Genomic DNA, 20,064 nt, shown 5'->3' on the forward strand with positions numbered 1-20,064 from the left:
ACACCAGCTGGGGGAAGGAACAGGGATGGAACTGTGCTGCCCACAGACAATCTGCTATTCTTAATATAATGAAGGCCCCTGTTTGTTTTCCCAGGCACAACTGCTTGTCAGCAATGGCACAGGCTGCTGGGCTTGTGCCTGCAAGAGGTGGCACAAGCCCAGCAGAGGAATGGGAGTGAGGGGTAACCTTGCAAGTAGTGATAGGCTAAAGGCATTTAGATGATTTGAGCTTTCATGGAAGGTGGGTTGTACCCACAAAAGCTCATGCCACCATCTGCATGTTTTGTTGTTAGTCTTTAAGGTGCTACAAGACTATTTAAGTTCTTCTAGTATTTTCAGTTGCTCCTTATGCAGATAAGGGGAAGCTGTTGTTCACAGTAAGTATATACACTTACCTACTCTCTCTGCAACGATGGAGGGAGATAGTAATCACTTATACACCAGGAAACTGAGCTACATTTAAGGTGGGTTCTTTCCACTGCTTCCTAGACCAGCTAGAAGGCATGCTGGCACTAGATGAGTACAGGGATGTTCAACCAGCTCTGTTGTCAAAGGGAGGTTTGGGGGAAACAGACATGTCATGATTACACTTAATGCTTAATCTCAATTTATTAAGCATTTTTAAAAACCATATACCATTACTCTAATGGTAGAAGCCTACTACAATATAATTAAAGGCTGCACAGGCCATATGTTTCTTAAAATGGCATGTTAAATATCCCAGTAGTTTGTCATTTACAAAGCACAGCTCTGGCACTGGGCCAGTTCATGCAGCATTACAGTGAGTGAAGTAGCCAGACAACAACTAAGGGCTTAAGTACCAGAACTCAAGTGTAATCCCAATAAGCAGCAGGGAGAGAAATGGTGTCTGAGTAAATACAATTGCTCGCTCCTACTGAGCAAACTGACCTAAACCAGTTTTCAACCAAACTTCTACATTAATCAGACTCTGCAAGGCCCGATGCCTGCTTTCACCACTTGTCAGAACATAAATTAGATTCTCATTACCAATCAATACTTACAACTGGCTTACCTGTTTTAAACAGGTATAAATGGATATAGGACCTTACTTGCCTTCAAGGTTTCCTCAGTGCCTGAGCCTATTATGTAACTGGCGCTAATCTAAAAAAGGAAGGGAGAAGTTTGGTAACATTACTGGTCAAGGATTTTCCCAAGCAGCTGCATGTAGTCTATGACAATATGTAGTCAATACAAATTGGCTTCTATTGTAAGGGTGTAGCATGTGCACTAGTCAAATGTGACACATGTGCTCAGGTCAGAGCTTGGACCACAGATAAAATATAGCCCCAGATTATTTGACCTGGACTGTGAGCTTGTGTGTTGTTTTTAATCCATGTGCAATCCTGCCCTCTAAGTGGCTGCAATGCAGATATGGCACTAACCTGAAAGTGTATTCAGCGGCCAAACTGTTTCATTATATGCTAGAGCAGGAACCACTGCAGGGGAACCCAATTCACCAAAAAGCCCTTGGGCTGGGGCTGTTCTGCACCCAAAGCATTATGGCATCTGGACTGCCACCCAGCCCAGTCAGGGCATGGCACCAACAGGCTCGCAGTGGGCTATATGGGGAAGGGAAGGGTTTTTTACCAACCATGGGCACAATATCAAGCAGCATATGCGCAGTCAGGTAACACTACAAGCAGCAGGACCACTAACTGCTACTTCCCAGCACACAGGTGCAGTTTCTGCACAACAGGCCACCGCGCCACCCCTGCAAGGCTGACAGCCCCTCTCCCCCACTTACAGTCCTTCCCAGGTGGGGAAGTCCAACCAGCCTCAGGCATGGGATTTCCTCTTGTGCATTTGACTGTCTCGTCCCAGCTCTGTCCTCTCCCTGGTCTGGTGTCATTGAGAGATGTTCCTCAGACCTCGCCTAGCGCAGCAGTGGCATGTTTTCCTGAGCTAAGAGAAGCCCTTGTCCAAGGTAAGAAACTTTCTGTAGGGTGCAGAGCTGGGCTGGTCAATCCTTTATGCCTGCAGCCAGGGCTAGAGGGGGCTCCTGTCCCTTGGCAGGCAGTTTTGGTGGCTGAAGATGACATGGAGGATGCAGGATATTCACTCAGGAGTAAATTGGAAAGGGAGATTATCCTCATCACAGGGCACAGCCCCTCAGGGAGCCAAGAGCTTTCCCTGGCACAAGGAGCCAGTCGATCACCTTCTAGCAATGCCGTAAGGGACAGGCTGAACACCTGTCACAGCTCTCCTCTCTGGGCAGAAGGACCTTTTGGTCTGGAGGTTTCACACTAGCACACTCCCAGAGATATACCGGACAAGGTCAAAGAAAAGCCTCTGGAGTAGCAGGTGGAGTCTTCTCAAGGGCTGGTCTGGGCCTGTCTCCCCTGCTCAGATAAGCGGGAACTTCAGGGGGAAAGTTTCACTAGGGCAGAGAAGCGCAGCTACCAACAGTGGTCTGCAGACCAGCACTTCAGGCCCTCTTTCCATACCTGGGCTCAGGGCCCTGAGGCCCTTAAAGACAAGGACCATGCCCTGGAACATTTGCCCCTGGGAGGGCAGTTGAGGGAGTGGAGGGCCTGTCTCAGGTGCTTGTGGGCGTCGAGGTTTCCAAGGAGACGTGCTGCAATGTTCCATACCAGCTGGACTTTGTTGATGGCTGCTTGCCCAAGGCTGTTGCTCTGCTGCAGCCCAGCCAAGGGAGGCGTGAATAATCCCAGCATGCTAACATGAGACAGACTTGTGCAGTGGCAGGTCAGGAACCCGAGAAACCAAAATCCTCCCCCCACCTATCTTCAAATTAGTGGAACAGGTAACATGCAAAGTCCTCCCTGCTGGGGACTGCCCGGAGCACTAGCTGAGGGGGCAAAGAGGACACCCTGCAACTTTGTTCCCACATTCCTCAGTGGCAGGGATGTTACATTTCATTTCATCAACTAGTCGATGGATTTGCCATCGACTAGTTGATAAGCGGGGGAGCCACAGCAGGGTTAGCTCACGGCCCTGGACGCTAACTCCACTGCAGTTCTTTTAAATGTATTCTTCTTTAAGAGGCTGGAGCACAGTAGGCGGGACGTGGCATGAGCCAGGACAGCTGATTCAGGTCCTGGGCTGCTGCTGCTGCCCCCACCCCCGCCCTTCTGATTTTTAAATTTATGAAGAGTTGGCAGGCCCCCCACCCCCACCCCCCCGCAGAGACAGCGCTGAGGGGAACTAACTTTTAAGCCAGCTAACGGGCTCCTGCTCCCCTCCCTTGCTGCCTCTGATAGAAGTAGCAAGGGGTGGGGGAGGCAACTAGCCCAGGGACTAGTTGACTAGCCGATTAGCTTTTGCTTACATCCCTACCCAGTGGCCACCTGTTGCTTTTTGTAAGTTGATATGGACAGGGACAGTCTTTCCCTTTTGCACAACACTCCCTGATGGGACCTCTAGGCACCAACTCTACAAATAAATAACGACCAAGTCTTTCTCCCACAGGCGCTCGCTCTCTCAGAAGACAGCCACGGCAGCCAGTCTCTGTTGTTTCCACCCACTGGGACGAGAGGTTAGGACTGCAGCACATCTGCTTGTACATGATGGCAAGGAACGTGAAAGCCGAGTCAGACCAGACCAGTGCTTGTCTGCAGGCGTTTCTCGTTTCACATAGTTATAAGCCAGGACAAGGGGCCCCCAGTGTTGCCTAAACATATCCTGGGAGATCACTGGAATGTGGGCATGGAGAAGTCTTTCTAGCATCACTTAAGCAACACCTGCACTCCCAAGCTACAGAGGCGAACAAAACAACGACAACGCACCTTACTTCATCTGAACTGAGCTAAATGTATCAAAAACATGAAGAGGAAATACCGAAGTAGTAACTAGCTACCAAAAACACCAGCCTGCTTTACCACAGAAGGTAACGCGGAGGGTCAGCAGGAAATACTTTGGGCACAGTATCCCCCCCACCCAGAACAGTTATACAGCCAGACTGTCCATTTCTGTAACTTCCCCGGGTACCTAGTATATTCGGCGTGTACTGTAATCTAGCACTAGGCTCGCAGCGCCAAGCAGAGCAGGATCCGCCAGATTTGAGACAACCACGTCCACTGTCTGAACAGAGAACATAGCCTGCCGACTGATCACATCTTTGACAATGTTAACGTAATGGCCTGCCAGGACACCAGAAAGGATCACCAGAGAGGGGTTCATGGTATGCAGGATGTTCACCACGCCAAGGCCTAGCGCTGTCCCAGCTGCAAAGACAAAGGAAAGACATCACAGCAAAAAGGCAGCATCACAGAAGCACGTGAGCATCAGGGTCTGACCTAGTGTCTCTAAACACATTAATTACTCCTAGGAGCAGTTTGCACCATTGCATGCAGACAGAATTCATGCCCCCCACACTTGTCTTTGTGTCCCAGCAGAAAAAGGACTTTCAGACAGGGAAGCAAAGGGAACCTGCAGGACTGGTCCTGTGCCCCTCCCCGGTAATGCAGGCACGTCATTTTGGGTGCCCGGAGCAGCCACTGGAGATGTAAATTACTGCGGGAAAGGGAGTGGAAGCTGGGGCAGGGCTAAGGACACCCCAGCCAGTGGCACCTACATGGGCCCACTCTCAACTCCTCTCTCCTTGCAAGGATCCACTCCCAGAAAACTTCCCAGGCTGCAGGAAGCTCCACACCCTCAGCATCGCTTCCCAACCCCATCGCTTCTCAGCCACAGTGGGAGGGGTCACTGTCTGGGGAGCTGCTTCCTGTTCCACCCCAACTTTGGTGCTTTGGATACACCCCCCATATCCAGATCTCTCAAAGAAGCATCATCCCCTCCATGAGCCATGCACCCCTGCACCAGATCTCCACCCTGACCAGCTCCCTGAAACCAGGGCCCCACTATCCTGAGTCCTACCGGGTGCACCTGGACCAAACTCCACTCATCTAGGACCCAACTCTGCCCCACCCCTGAAGTCTCTCACCCCCAGATCCTGCCAAATAAGCCTCCCCCTCTGCTGAGCCCCAGCTACCTTCACCTGGATCCCACTGCCGCACCCCACTGCTCCTGCACCAGGACACCCCAACGAGTCCCTGTGCATTCAGATTGCCCCACAGAAAACCCTCTCACCCCGTACCTGGATCCCCCACCCTAGGATCCTGGTATGCCAGGCACAGAAGGGCAGGGCCCCGGGATGTTTCTGTGGCAGGCCTGCCTGGCCCATGCACTGTGCCAGGTGCAGTCACCTCCAAAGGCTACATCTCAAGAAGGTGTGGGGGGGAGGGGGGGGGCCCTGCAGGGCAACTCCCATCTCTGTGCAGCCAGTGGCCTGTGTTTCCCACTGCCACGCTGGAGCCTCCACATTTATTTACTGACAAGCTGGTAGCACTTCAAACTAGAGTGTGCAGAATTCTGAGCCTGGCTGGTGCAGATTCCCCCAAGAGGAATTAATACTGTGGTCAGGAAAGCTCTTCATTCCACATGGCAGGCGTGATAGGAACACTGCGATTGCCACAGAACGTAGTCTTGCTTAAGAGCGCGCAATACTAAGACAGCTAGCTGGGACTCTCGTGCTCACCAGCCTCTTTTCTTGTCGGAGCAAATGAAACATTTAATTATTTAGAGCCAAGAACGTTATACCTGAGAGAGGTAAGTCAACCCACATCACTACACTTGGGGGAACAAAGGAAGGAAAATGCTATTCTACCGCCCTTGTTTCTATTATACTGGTTACGCATAAAGAAACTGGTTAATTCTTGTGTTGAAGTCTCAGAGTTGTGCATGGTAAAGTATTGCATAAATAGGAACAATGCTTCACAGAAACTGTTTCATTCTGGTTGCCTAGCACATACATCTGTTGGCCTATCAGTGAAGCGTCCCATAATTTCCCATACCATTATGGAAGAACCTGACCTTTCAGTGTCAAGCCAGCGCTACCCCAGAAATCCCAAAAGAAACAGCAAAGGGCCCCATGACCAGGCAATCTGTCATCTGTCTGTTTAACCAAAGTCCCAGAATACAGTTTGTTGCAGAGGATCACTAGCAGTGTTCCCTGTAAACCGAGTGCTTGTGCAGCTGCTACACAATGCTAGGTTTTGTTTTTACTGGTAGTGCACATTTGCACATGCCTCAGTGCACATAATAAAATGTATTCCACAGACAAATGGAAAAGATTAGAGGGAACATTGATCATTAGCCTGTCTCTTCACAACCCCCCCTTCCTCCCCACCACTAATCACTGCTACCACTTCTGTACATCACTGTCAAGCCTACAGGGCCAGATCCCTCACTTAAGTGAGAGTAAGCATAGTTCTGCAGAGAGCAGCAGAGCCTCATTGCGGATTTGGCCTCCTGGTGAATTTTAGAGCTCTGAGAATTTTCCCCTCGCCGTTAAGAGGACTTCCCATCTCGGTCTATGTTCTTACCTGTTCTGAGAATGCTCTCAGCCTTCGCATTGCCAAGTTTAGCTGCCTGAATCAGATGCACGGCACTAATGGTCTCTTCCATCTTTATGGACATTCCTCCCACTAACAACAGCTCCTCTGCTTGGGGGGGAAGAGAACGCCAAGAGGGAAACATTAATCACAACCCTGCAATTAGGATAACAATGTAACAGGGTGTGTGCATCTACGTTATTCACATGTAAAAGGGAAGGGACAGCTTTTAAAAAGAGAGACCTTATTTAGAAACTTAATTGGATTCTGCAAACATACACGGGAGTGGTGCCACTAAGATCAACACAGCTAGTCAGGTGCTTAGTTATTCACGTATCTAGGGCCTAAATGACAACAGCTCCATTATGATAGCACACTGGTTTGCGCTAACAATCAGTCACTCCAAATATAGATGCGAAACATAATTAAGGGCAGAAACTGTCCACATTTCATTCAAGTCTAGGGAGCTGTTGATGAAAGGTTCCAATTCCACCAGGAACAAACAGCTGAGTTCACCAACAGGACACAGCCAAAACAGCCAAGTGGCTAGCAAGAAGATAAAGTAATCTGCAGGAGTAGAAATAATCTGTCACTGAGGTAGTCCAAAATCCAAGCTGTACAAAGATGCTTTAGCCGAGAGAAATGCAGTCTTCCAAAGCTCACATGTAAGTTGCCTTTACAAGTATCACAATATTGCTGTAATGCTCTCAGTGCTGTAAGCACAAATGGGGGGGGGAGGGGGTTACCAACCCTGAAACTAGGGAAAATACATTTGAATGAAATCTGAAGTAAAGCTAGGATCTGACTTCAGTGGGAGCAGAATTAGGACCAGTGCAGCACTTTCAAAAAAACCCACCCCCATATGCTCTCTCTCTATGGAGGTGTCACACATATTAAACCTGCGATCCAATTTCACCATTGCTGATGTGCCTTCAGAATGCTTGTTACAAATGGTGGCCCCAGTGGCATGCCCAGCATTTCAGGCTAGAAGCTCTTTGCGTGCCCAAGTAGTATTATAGAAGACTGAGCAATTAAATTTTTTAAAATGGTAAAATAAATAGATAAATACACACACACACCATCATGTAGTTTTTTAGCTTCCCTCTGTAGGGCTATTCCAGAGGCATATGCTTCTATACACCCATGGCTCCCACACAGACATTCTGGTCCTTCTAACGACACCACAATGTGTCCAAGTTCAGCAGCACAGAAGGAACTTCCATGGACCAATTCATGCTGATGAATGATTCCACCTCCAATTCCTGTAAGCGTATACAAACTTTTGACAGTCACATAATGGCCTAGATTCAGCAGGACACTTACAGTGATGCACAGATACATGCATTAGGCCCAAGTAAAGGAGTAGTCATTACAAATCTCTTCTCTGCTTAATGCACGTGGTGCAAGCAAATGCATAAGGCTCCTTTGCCCCTGGATGGCAACATGCATAGGTAGGGCCCTACCAAATTCACGGTCCATTTTAGTCACTTTCATGGTCATAGGATTTGAAAAATGGTCAATGTCACGATTTCAGCTATTTAAATCTGAAATTCCAGTGTTATGATTGTAGGGATCCTGACCCAAAAAATGAGTAGTGTGTGGGAGGGGAGCGGAGGGAGAGGGATCCGCAAGGTTATCGTAGGATAAGCAGTTGCAGAGGGGCAGCTGCCAGCTGGGAGTCCGCTTCTGAAAGCGGAGCTGCCACCAACAGCAGCACAGAAGAAAGGATGGCCTGGCATAGTAATGCCACCTGGCTGTGCTGCCGCTGGGAGGCATCGCCTTCAGAACGGGGTGCCCAGCTCCCAAGGCAGACAGAAGTAAGGGTGGCAATATCTTAATACGCACCCCGCAGCTCCCTTTTGGATCAGACCCCAATTTTGAGCAGGGTAGAAGCACACAAAAAGACCAGATTTTCGGGGGTGGGGTGGGTGGAGAGGACCAGAGTCAAGAGTCCTTGATCCATTTTTCATAGCTATGAATTTGGTAGGATCCTACAGTTAATTGGTCCCTTTGTGGTATAATCTATTCATGAGATATCCAGCCAAAGAGGGTCATGGAGAAGCACCTGTAGAAATCATGTCTCAGTCTGCGAGTTCACAGCTCCTGTCACAGCAGTCCTACGTTCTTTATACATGAAACAAAATACCTACTTCCCCCTTAAACACTTTTCTCTGAAAAATCTTATCAAGTCTTGTAAACAGTAAAAGTAAACCAAGTCAGTCAGCCACATCCTGCAAAGCTGGTGCATCTCGAATGCTTAGCCTAGATCTAGTATAAAATTGTGCTTTGCATATACACTATTGTTTCCTATTTATTAGCACTCTTCCATCCATACTTCTGATGGCAGTGGGCAGGCCTGGGTGTCACAATGCAGTGGTGGTGATATTGGATATGTGAAGTCAGATTCCTTAGCTCAAGATCAGTCCAGATTATATCTTTTCAGATCTAGTCTACACTGGTGGAGACATCCTAGTCAAGCATATACACTTCCCATAGAGAAGTGCTAGCTACTCATGTCTTAGTACAGTACGGAAGAAGTGGGAAAAGCAAGTAAAAAAGAAAGCAAAGTCTAAAATGCCAGATCGTTCATATCTCTGTGCTTATAACTCAGTTCTAGACTCAACTTCTTTTCTGAATTGAGTCATCTTTAGATATGGATAAGTACACTGAACTAAATAAGGCTGCTAGAGTCTAGGAGCTCCTGAAGAAGTTACTCACCTTGTGTAGTAACAATGATTCTTTGAGATGTGTGTCCCGGTGGGTGCTCCACTCTAAGTGTCGGGCTCGTCCCGCGCCACAGATCGGAGAATCGTCAGCAGTAGTCCAGCCGGACCGCGCATGCGCAGCAGGTGTCACGCGCCGTTCGTGCCGACTCTGAGCATGTGCGGTCCGGCTCCCACCAGTTCCCCCTAAGCAGAGAATATCTGAAAAACACAAGAAGAGACTCCAAAGCGGGGAGGAGGGCAGGTCGTGGAGCACCCATGGGGGGGGGACACATCTCGAAGAACTATCGTTACTGCACAAGGTGAGTAACTTCTTCTTCTTCTTCTTCAAGTGGTGCCCCCATGGGTGCTCCACTCTAGGTGACTTCAGAGCAGTAGTCTAGTCTATGGAGGCGGGTATCGGAGTTATGACCTCTTTGCCATGGCCAAGACTGTGGAGGTGACTGCCGAGTCACGAATGGAAGTGTTGACAGCGTAATGTTTCGCGAACGTGAATTTGGATGACCATGTAGCCACACGGCAGATGTATGGTAAGGAGACCCCCTTAAGGAAGGTAGTGGAAGTTGCTACCGCTCTGGTTGAATATGCTCTCAGTGTTCGAGAGGGGGGTCTTATTTTGTAACGAGTAGCAGCATAAAATTCAGGAGACAATTTTCAAAATGCACTATGCTGTCAGAGGTTGGCCTTTGGAACGCTTGGCGGTGGATAGTAGCAAACGTTGGGATTTACAGAAAGCTCATGTTCTGTCCAAGTAAAACGCGAGAGCCCAGCGAACATCCAGGGTGTGTAGGTGAGACTCATGGAGAGCCAAGTGCCATTTAGGGTAAAAGGTTGGGAGTACGATGGGCTCGTTAACGTGAAACTCCGAATTCACCTTGGGGAGGAAGCTGGGATGAGGACATAGTATCACTCCCTGGTTGTTGAAAAGTGTATATGGCGGTGTTGCTGAGAAAGCAGCAAGTTCACCCACCCTGCGTACAGAGGTAATAGCCAGGAGGAAGGTGACCTTCATAGTGAGTGTAGGCAGATCAGATGGCACCATTGACTTGAAGGGGGAACAGGTTAGAGCATCTAAAACTAACTCCAAGTCCCACACATCTGCAGGTTCCCTGTACGGGGGGGTATAAGTTTGCGAGTCCCTTTAAGAATCTCTTGGTCATTGGATGGGAGAATAGTGAGTAACCCTCTATCAGAAGTCGAAAGGCAGAGATCACTGCAAGGTGGACTTGGATAGAGGAATGCATTAAACCTGATCTTTGTAATTGTAAGGCATAATCGAGGATATGCTGGATGGAAAGAGAATTGGGATCGAGGTTGTTGTCATAGCACCAGGATTGGAAACGGTGCCATTTGTACAGGTAAGTAATATGTGTGGAATCCCTTCTACTATGCAGGCAGTGGATCTGTGGGTGTACGATTCTTCCTTGCTGCTGTGTCAGGAGGTCGTGTCGGTATGGTAAGTGGTACGGAGAACATATGGACATCCGGAGGAGGAATGGGAGCCATGTCTGGCGGGGCCAGAAGGGGGCTATGAGAATGACTTTGGCATTGTCTCTGGCCATTTTCTCCAAGACTTTGGGAATCAGTGGAATCGGAGGAAAAGCGAACAGCAGTTGATGACTCCAGTCAATCAGGAAGGAATCTCTCAGAGATTTTGGTACAATGCCACTCCGGAACAGTAAGAGGGGCACTTTGTATTGTGGTACATTGCAAATAGATCTATGGCGGGATACCCCCCATCTTCAGAAGATGTGTCGTGTTACCTCCGAATTCAACTGCCACTCGTGTTGATGGATCAGGTGCCTGCTGAGAGTATCGGCAATGACATTGTAACATACCTGCTGGGCAAAGACAATGATGGAGATATTGTGATGGATACCAGTTCCATAAACGTGCCACCTCTGCGCAAAGGGATCGTGAATGGGCACCGCCCTGGCAGTTGATGTAGTATACTGCCATCATGTTGTTCGAGAGAATTTGAATAGAGCGGCCTTGGATATTGGATAGGAAATGCTTGCAGGTATTGACTATTGCTCTCAGCTCAAGGAAACTGATGTGTTGGAGGGACTCCTGAGCGGACCATCGGCCTTGAATTTGGTAATCTCCAAGGTGGGCTCCCCAGCCCAGCAAGGATGAGTCTGTTGTGATCTGTACCGTGGTTTGTGGACAATGGAAAGGAACGCCAGCGAGCATGTTTGTGAGGGTACTCCACCATGTTAGGGATTTCTGTACCATAGGAGGGACGGACACCGTTCTGTGAAGATCGTGATTGCCTGGTCGATAAATCAAAGCTAACCAATGCTGGAGGCATCTGAGGTGTAGCCTTGCATGCTGCACCATATACACAGTGGCAGCCACATGACCCATAAGTCTCAGGCAGGTATGTATCGAGGTCTTGGGGCTCGTGGAAAGTGTCTGTACAAATTCTTGAATTACCCGGAATATTGATAGGGTCAGGTAAGCCCTGGCCATGGTAGAATCCAGTTGTGCTCCGATGAACTCGAGGGATTGTTGTGAAGTCGTGGAAAAGTTTGCAAGACTGATTATGAGCCGAAGAGCATTGAATAGCGCTTGTGTGATGTTGATCACTTGTGATGCCTCCTCCAGAGTAGGTTTGATTAGGCAATTGTCCAGATACGGAAATATTATAATATCTTGTCAGCTGAGATACATGGCCACTACCGCCAACGTCTTTGAGAAAACTCTGGGCGCTGATGAAAGGCCAAAAGGAAGAACTCTGTATTGAAAATGTTCGTCACCTACCAGGAACCTGAAGAAACATTTGTAAGCCGGATGTATGGTCATGTGAAAGTAGGCATCCTGTAAGTCGAGGGACACAAACCAATCCCTTGTATTGAGTGCTGGAATGATGGAAGCCAGTGTCACCATCCTGAACCTGTGCTTTCAAAGGTATCGATTGAGTCATCGGAGGTCCAATATTGGTCTCCACCCTCCTGACTTTTTCTGGGTAAGGAAATAACAGGAATAGAATCCCTTGCCCCAGAACTGTTTGGGCACCCTCTCTACAGCGCCGATCGAAAGTAGGTGGAGAACCTCTGTTTTTAAGAGAGGCTCGTGCGAAGGATGCCTGAATAGGGACGGGGAGGGGGCAGGTGTCTGCCATATCTCATCAGCTACCTCAAGTATCGCGTCATCCAGAGGTAATGCCACCTTTGATTTTTGGGATGACTAAGTTTTTAAGGAGCCTGTGCTGTTTTTGCTGGACTTGGGTCAGCTGTACCTCTTGGCTGTGTCTAGATTGCATCCCTTTTCCGTAAAAGGGATGCAAATTAGACATCGCAATTGCAAATGAAGCGCGGATTTAAATCTTCCCCGCTTCATTTGCATAAACATGGCTGCCGCTTTTTTCCAGCTCGGGACTTTGCCGGCAAAAAGCGCCAGTCTAGACGGGGATCTTTCAGAAACTAAAGCCTTTTCTGAAAGATCCCTTATTCCTGATTTTAAGAGGAATAAGGGATCTTTCGGAAAAGGCTTTATTTTCTGAAAGATCCCCGTCTAGACTGGCGCTTTTTGCCGGCAAAGCCCGGAGCCGGAAAAAAGCGGCAGCCATGTTTATGAAAATGAAGCGGGGAAGATTTAAATCCGCGCTTCATTTGCAATTGCGATGTGTCTAATTTGCATCCCTTTTACGGAAAAGGGATGCAATCTAGACACAGCCCTTGAGATTCCGCCATGCGCTTGAATAGGTCTTGAAATTGGCAGGCATTGTCGGTGGGTGAACAGTCATCGGGAAAGACTGCCTCATCTGGGGTGCCATGCTCGCTGTGGTTTACTGTGTCGGTGCCAGCACATCAGGCACCAGGACTGTTGTTGATACCGGCTTTGCCACCGGTGCCGACTTCACCGTCGGTGCCATGTACATTCTCAGTGCGACATAGAGGACCTTCTCGGTGCTGCTGCTGGTACCAATTCTGCTCTAGGTGCCGACAGGGCTATCTGCGCTGGTTTCCCTGAAAGGGCAGAACTGGCACTGATGTGCTGCGGGCAGCTTTATGCCTATCAATGTGATAGGAGAGGCCTCGAGTGCCTGGATTTTCCCCCATACTGGTCCGCCTGGCTGGAGAATGGCGGGGTGGGGAAGATCTTCTTTTAGGCACGCTCAGAGTGGCCCGATGCTTGTCTGTTGCCAGAGCGTCCGGGGGCCGTGAGGCGTCAGGCTCGGCAGGTTGTAAGGCCTTATTAAACAGCAGCATTTTGAGCCGCATTTCACAGTCTCATCTGGCTTGCGCTGTGAGTTTGGCACAGCGGTGGCATTTTTGAAGGATATGACCCTTGCTTAAATACTTGATACATCGTGAATGCCTGTCCGAAGCGGGCATCGCGTCTTGGCATGTAGCACATTTCTTGAAGCCGGGCATATTGTCGTTTTGAGGTGCGACTACGCAGAACTTAAGTATGAGGAGAATTTTAACAATTTTTTTTTTTTAAGAACTATAACTAGTGTAACCATGACTACTGAACTATAATAACTAAAACAACTAACACTAATTAAAAACTTTTCTGTCAGAATACAGGAGAGGAGTTGATCTGCGTCTGCAGCCGTAGATGGTTAGGAGGAACTGGCGGGAGCCGGACCGTGCGTGCTCAGAGTCAGCGTGAATAGCACGCGACGCCTGCTGCGCATGTGCGGTCTAGCTGGACTACTGCTGACGACTCTCCAATCTGCAGCGCGGGACAAGCCTGACACCTAGAGTGGAGCACCTATGGGGACACCACTCGAAGAAGAACTAACTCTTACAAAAGAGAGCCCACCAACAGTGAATGAGGCAACTCAAGCAGTCAATCATCCTGTCCTCTAACGACTTTCCCATCCTATTCCCCTTTGCAAAGGCCTAGGGAAAATAGATGAGCTTTAGATGTTGGGCCTGGGGGAGGGGATATGAATGCCAAAGCCCTGGAACCCTCCCAGAATACATCCCCTTAAGCACCTCCCTTCCACCAGCAACGTTACTGTGTGAGCACCCATATGGGTCTTGGCACAGGCATTAGAATGCTCTGTGATTCTGGAGCTCCCACAGTGGGCTGTTCTGGTCCAGTCCCTCCTATCCAGTGAGCTTGAGCCCAAGCGGTAGCAATAATAGACCAAGTTAGCAGACCCAATCAAGGAAGGGGGGGGGAAGAGAGTTGGTTTGTTTTTAAACAAGTGAGGATTCTTCAGTTGAGGTGATTAACGTCAGTGTAAATGGTCCAGATATTTTAAATAAAAAAAGTGCATCATATCCACTGTCAAAGTGCTACCCTGCAACGTATCACAACCTGCTACTAGGACGATGTGTCAAGCTGAGCTCGTTTAGCCACTACATCAGGCTCCCGATCTGAGCAACATTTTCTGCAGCTGGAAGGGAACTAAATTACAGTGCTGGAACTGTAGGACAGATCCCACTAATGACAAAGACAGCAGGAATTCAGCGCTTTGATTTCTGTGTTCACACTTACCTGTACCAGTGATTAGCGTTACAAAATTTTCCACTCCTTTTCCATGCCCAAACTTCCTCTCTGCCAGAGCAGCACAGTTGCCATCATTGTCCACCCAGACTGGCAAGTGCAGAGCATCAGATATCGGAGTTCTCAGATCAACAGAGCTCCACTCCTGAATGAGTTTTGTGGAATGAAGCACGATTCCTTCTCGGGGATTCACCCGTCCACCTGTAGAAATACCTGAGTGCCAAAACACAGGAAAGAGAAAAACCAAGGGTAAGGCTACATAACTCTGGAACTATAATTTATTTTCTCCTGGGGCGGAAAAGGATGCTTATTTTGCTAGATTGCATACTCTAAAGAAAACTCTCCTAAGCCTCACTTGCAACATAGTTCTCTTTTCATGCCATAAATGATGTAACAGAATTGAAGCACCCTTGTCAATCCGCTCACTGTCCCAGCTATCATTAGCAGGCAAAAATTCAATTTCTTATTTTAGGGGTGTTCTGAACCTCTCCTGAGCCATATATAAAAAAACCTGTATAATACTGTTGTGCATGACCTACTCAAACAACTTAGGGGCATGCAACCTACATAGAGTTACTGTAAGACAGCTGCATAAGTGGTTGGAAAACGATTCCCAGGAAGTAATCATGAGTGGCTCTCAATCAAAGGGGAAAGACATATCAAGTGGGATCCCATAGGGGACTGTATGTACCACTCCGATCTGCTAGCATCGGACATACTATACACATCCTTGCAGAGAGTGACAAGGGGCACAGAACTGGAGAAATTAACCCTTTTATCTTGAAAGAATTTTTCCAATATCTTTCCTCCCTTTCAGTATGTAAGTTACACATCTCTTGCACACCCACTGAATGTTCTATCAGTGCAAACTGAACTATTTGGTCACTTGTACCCAATTTCTGACCACCTTGCACTCAGTGTCTGAAGTTTGCTACTATTAAAGTCATTGCTGAATTTGACCAGGAGACTTCTAGATACATCAGACGTGTTCACACCAGGTCTGTTTGTCCTCCTGGGCCAAAATTCATCCCTAACGTCACTTCACCAACCTCAGTCACTGTTTCTGCATCTTGGACAGTCTCAATGTGTGATCTTTTGCGCTGCACTATTTAAGTATCAAGTAAGGAGTTCTAGATAACGGGGTAAATTCTACAGTGACTTACAGGCACATGAATGCCCGGTGCATGGGGAGTGAGTCAGCACAGATTTTGGCGCACAATGTCTGCCAGAAAGACGATTCACAAATATGTTCTGAAAAAAAGTCACAATTTGCTTTTGGGCATTTAAACAAATTACCATTTTGCATGTTTGCAGATAAACAACCAACTTGGCATGATGGCCTAGCATACATTGTGCTGATATCACATCTACCATCAATGCACTGAAGCATACTTGTCAGGTAAGTCCTGTTTTCCCAATATTGCAAATATTTCCAAAATCTGCTCTGTTACCATCTATGGCACAGAGCCAAGTTCAGTGAAGAATATACAGCTGTAACAGTGCAGGAACTAGCCCACCATTAATTTACTTTTTAAGTGACTGATATTATTTATACCTTGCAGGTTATAAGATAAGACCAAATAAGAACTTTGAAACCGCTTTGCAATAGCAGAAACAGAAGAGGCATTGCTCTATAGCTTACTGCTGTGGGTGGAATGTATTATTACTTGAATAGCAGAGGTGAACTCAGAAGTATATGCACGAGTCTGAAAAATCACCTGAACACCCCTTTGCCATTCCTTTAAATGGATGTCACAGCATTCCAGAAAACATCCTTGCAGGTGTTCTTTAATTCTTTTGACTTTACATCATATCTATTAATTGATTTGAATGTTTTTTATTTCCAATTTTATTCTAAGAGTTACAAAACAACAAAAATCATTAAGAATACAACAGCTTCAAGGTTACTTTAAGGTTCATGTGAATTTGATGACTGTAACAAAGTCCTGAACTGAGTTACAAAATACATCTTTTTTTTTAAACTGTGTCAGGTGTAGAAAAATAGTATTTTATTTTCTTAAGTATGGAGACTCCTCACAATTGTTTTATATTGAAGTAAATTCCTCATCGAATCACAGAACGCTAGAATTGGAAGGGATCTCGAGAGGTCACCAAGTCCAGTCCGCTGCCCTCACAGCAGGACCAAGCACCATCTAGATCATCCCTGATAGGCATCTATCCAACCTACTCTTAAATATCTTCAGTGATAGAGATTCCACAACCTCCACAACCTTCCAGTGTTTAAACACCCCGATAAGTAGGAAGTTTTTCCTAATTTCCAAGCTAAACTTTTTGTTTACTAACATTCAAAAAGATTCTGTTTCTTAATACAGTAGTATACTAATTTAAGGTAGCATTTTCTTTAAAAAGTTCTCTCAACTTGCAATAAAGAATTTATAAATTGCCTTTTTGTAATCCTTCAGTTCAGGGACCTGGATAATACGTGTATAATTGCTTCTTTTGCTTTCATGTACTCTACACTGAAGTTTTTTCAAGCTCACTAAGACAAATAAGAATTTTCAAGAGTTGTGTGACGGGGTGCCGCAGCCCCACCTGCCAGTTTCTCCCCAGGAGCGGAAGGAGAGCAGGGCAAGGGATCCACTGGTTTCGCACCAAAGACTGGTCTGGAGTGGCGGGGGCTATGTGGCACCGAGGCCCAGGGACAGCAACTGCTTCTCTGTGCAGGTCAGGGTCATGGGGGTTGTGCTGCTTGCCAAAGGCTGCGCCCCAGATCTAGGGCTGCCTCCTGTGGTCATTCGTGAGTATAACTGTTCCTCCTCTCACACCCCTTCTCTGCTTGATGTGAAACTATCGCATTCCAGGCACACCCCACTGTCCTGGCACAACCAAACGCTGACCTCGTTTTACGTTATGATAAGAGGAAGCTGCCTACCAAATTTGATTGTCCTAGCTCTTACTGTTTTGGAGTTCACGGTCAAACACACAGACAGAGATGCACAAACTCTCTAAAATATGCAGCAGATTAAGCAGAATGAAGCTGGGACCGGTTACAGTATAAACAAAACAATTTTAAATGGATTCCTGCTACAGTGAAATAGCAAATGTAAAACTATCTTGCCTTCCAGCTCTGCAGACATAAGCATCACTTCTGGACTGTTTTGGCTTCTTTATGGGATTCTGGTGAGTCAAGGGGCTTGGCAGACACCCAAGTTATTTGCCACAGACAGCTATAGGAAGCTTCAAGGGCTGCTCTAACTTATGTTTTCCAAATTCTGGGGCTGGGCCCCAGCATCAAGGCAGCTTAAAAAACCACCTTTGTCATCCACCACTCTCAGGACTGTATCTCCTCAGCAACATCAGCCAGGTAGTGCTGGTCAGAATCATGGCCCTAGAATCAAGCTGCACAGAAAATTAGCAAGTTCTTCTTATGAAATGGCCAACACTGGAAAAACTATACGAGGGATGTTAAATTTAGTTTGATCAACTAGTTGATGAATTTTCATCAACTAGTCAAATTGGTTGATAAGCCAACTTATCAATTTATTCCAGGCCAGGACCTAACCCCACTGCAGCTCCACCTTTTAAAAGGCTGGTGCGCAGCGGGGGAGGAGGGAAGGCCAGCATGAGTCAGCTGTCCTGGCTCACGCTGGATCCCCCCCACACAGGCTCTTAATACATTAAAAAGGCTAAAGCGCAGCAGGGGACACCAGCATGAGCTGGGACAGCTGATTCCCAGCTCATGCCAGGTCGTCCTGCTGTGCTTCTGACTTTTTTTAAAAGGAGAGAGACAGCGTCTGGGACTGGCTGTGAGCCGGGAATTAGATGATTCCTGGCTTGCACCCGGTCCCTGCTACCTCCGGCCTCCCATGCCCCCACGAAGACGTTGAAGGGGAGAACTGGCTTTTAAGTCAGCTCCCCCCCCCAGTACCGGCTCCTGCTGCCCCTCCCCTCCCCTTGCTGCCTAAAAGGCAGCAAGAGAGAAGGAAGCAACTAGTCAAGGGACTAGATGACTATCCAATAAGCTTTTGCTTATTGGATGGTCAACTAATTGCTTCCATCTCTAAACTATACATAACTGTTGTAGGCTGGGACAGAGATGTATTGGCATAGCTTTGTGAATAGCTTTCACAGTTCGTACTGAGACAGAGATCTGACTATAGTCAGTGCTTTCAACTCCTCATTTGCATATTCATTTAAAAAGAGTCCGTTATCATACTCACTAAATAGAATAAAACTGTCAAAATAAAAGCTGTGAAAATGACAAGGATCAACTTTGAAAAGCATTTTTAAATTAACACAACTGAAAATCTTATTTAGTAGTTAAAGTTTTGGAAAAATACCCATTAACTTACCAACTCCCAAAATTCTGCAGTTCAGATGTACAGCTTCTGATGCAGCCTCCATACACATCTTGAGGATCAATTCTATTCTGTCCTCATAGGTTTTAGGATTGAGCTGGGTATATTTCTTCACTATTTCACCCTAAGAGGGAAAAACAGTCAAGTCTGTCCACTTATATAATTCCCTGCAAAACAAATGTTTTCTCTTCTGTTTAAATTACCATCCCATCAGCTTTAAAAACAGTTTTATATTTGCAAATGACCACATCTTTATCTCCAATGGAGGTGAAGGCGGGGGGGGGGGGGGGGGGGGGAGATGCACATCTTAGGCCCTGACCCAACAATGTTCTTCTGGATGGGCAGGCCCCTGGCATTCATTTGGGGCCCTAGACTGGTTTCTGCAATCAACCCCTACAAGCTGCTATAAAACATGCATCTAAGACAAGGGCACTTGATCCGGTCAACAGAATATGCTTCAAGTTGTCATAGCTGCAGCAAACCATAATGTGGTACGCTGAAGGTTTCACACAATCTCAGCACTGAAGGAATGAAGGAACAAATCAGACAGCTCCATGATGAGTGGCTGGGTTAACAAGGAAGTCTTTTTTGGGGATATAATTAAACGTAAGTTTGCGTGGCATCATAAATATTGCTGTTTAACTGGCAAAAAGAGACCTAGAGGCAGACATGTTTGGAATTCAAATGCGGAAATTGATCTTTTCAAAATAAGAGAATTTAAGATCCTACGATTGACATGTAACCTTTTTTGTCCCTTTTTTCCCTGTTATAAAACACCGGGTTTCTATTATTCCTCTCCATCTTATCTGATGAAGTGGGTTTTGCCCACAAAAGCTCATGACACTATACATATTTTTGTTCACGTCTAAGGCTATATTTAGACTTACATCCCTCTTTCTAAAGAGGGATGTAAATTAGACATATCGAAATTGCAAGTGAAGCCGGGATTTGAATTTAAAAAAGGAGGTTTACACGATCTTTCGAAAAAGACTTTTCTTTTCAAAAGAACTGCATCTAGACCGCAGTTTCACTTTCGAAATAGCGTTTTTTGAAAAAACACTGACACGCAATTATGCAAATGAAACCCAGAAAATTCAAATCCCGGCTTCATTTGCAATTTTGATATGTCTAATTTACATTCCTCTTTCGAAAGAAGGATGTAGTTTAGACATACCCTAAGGC

The 20,064-nt window shown here is 46.9% G+C and overlaps 1 protein-coding gene across 8 annotated transcripts in view; it reads right to left on the bottom strand.

The window, feature by feature from the left end:
- Nucleotides 1-590: 590 nt before the first annotated feature.
- Nucleotides 591-20,064, bottom strand: part of GNE (glucosamine (UDP-N-acetyl)-2-epimerase/N-acetylmannosamine kinase) — a 68,932-nt gene continuing 49,458 nt past the window's right edge. For 4 of the 8 annotated variants that reach the window (XM_075931264.1, XM_075931266.1, XM_006135133.3 and 1 more), the window contains exons 8-12: nt 18,877-19,006; nt 14,555-14,776; nt 7,454-7,636; nt 6,366-6,485; nt 591-4,205 (exon numbers count right to left, since the gene is read on the bottom strand). In XM_075931264.1, coding sequence (XP_075787379.1) covers nt 3,970-4,205; nt 6,366-6,485; nt 7,454-7,636; nt 14,555-14,776; nt 18,877-19,006 — 891 coding nt within the window. In that variant the 3' untranslated portion in view covers nt 591-3,969. Of the gene's footprint in view, nt 4,206-6,365; nt 6,486-7,453; nt 7,637-7,665; nt 9,299-14,554; nt 14,777-18,876; nt 19,007-20,064 lie in introns of those variants that run through there. The other 4 variants (XM_075931265.1, XM_075931269.1, XM_075931268.1 and 1 more) reach the window with 4 other exon arrangements.

Source organism: Pelodiscus sinensis, chromosome 6 (genome assembly GCF_049634645.1).
Source record: "Pelodiscus sinensis isolate JC-2024 chromosome 6, ASM4963464v1, whole genome shotgun sequence".
Classification (NCBI taxonomy): domain Eukaryota; kingdom Metazoa; phylum Chordata; order Testudines; family Trionychidae; genus Pelodiscus; species Pelodiscus sinensis.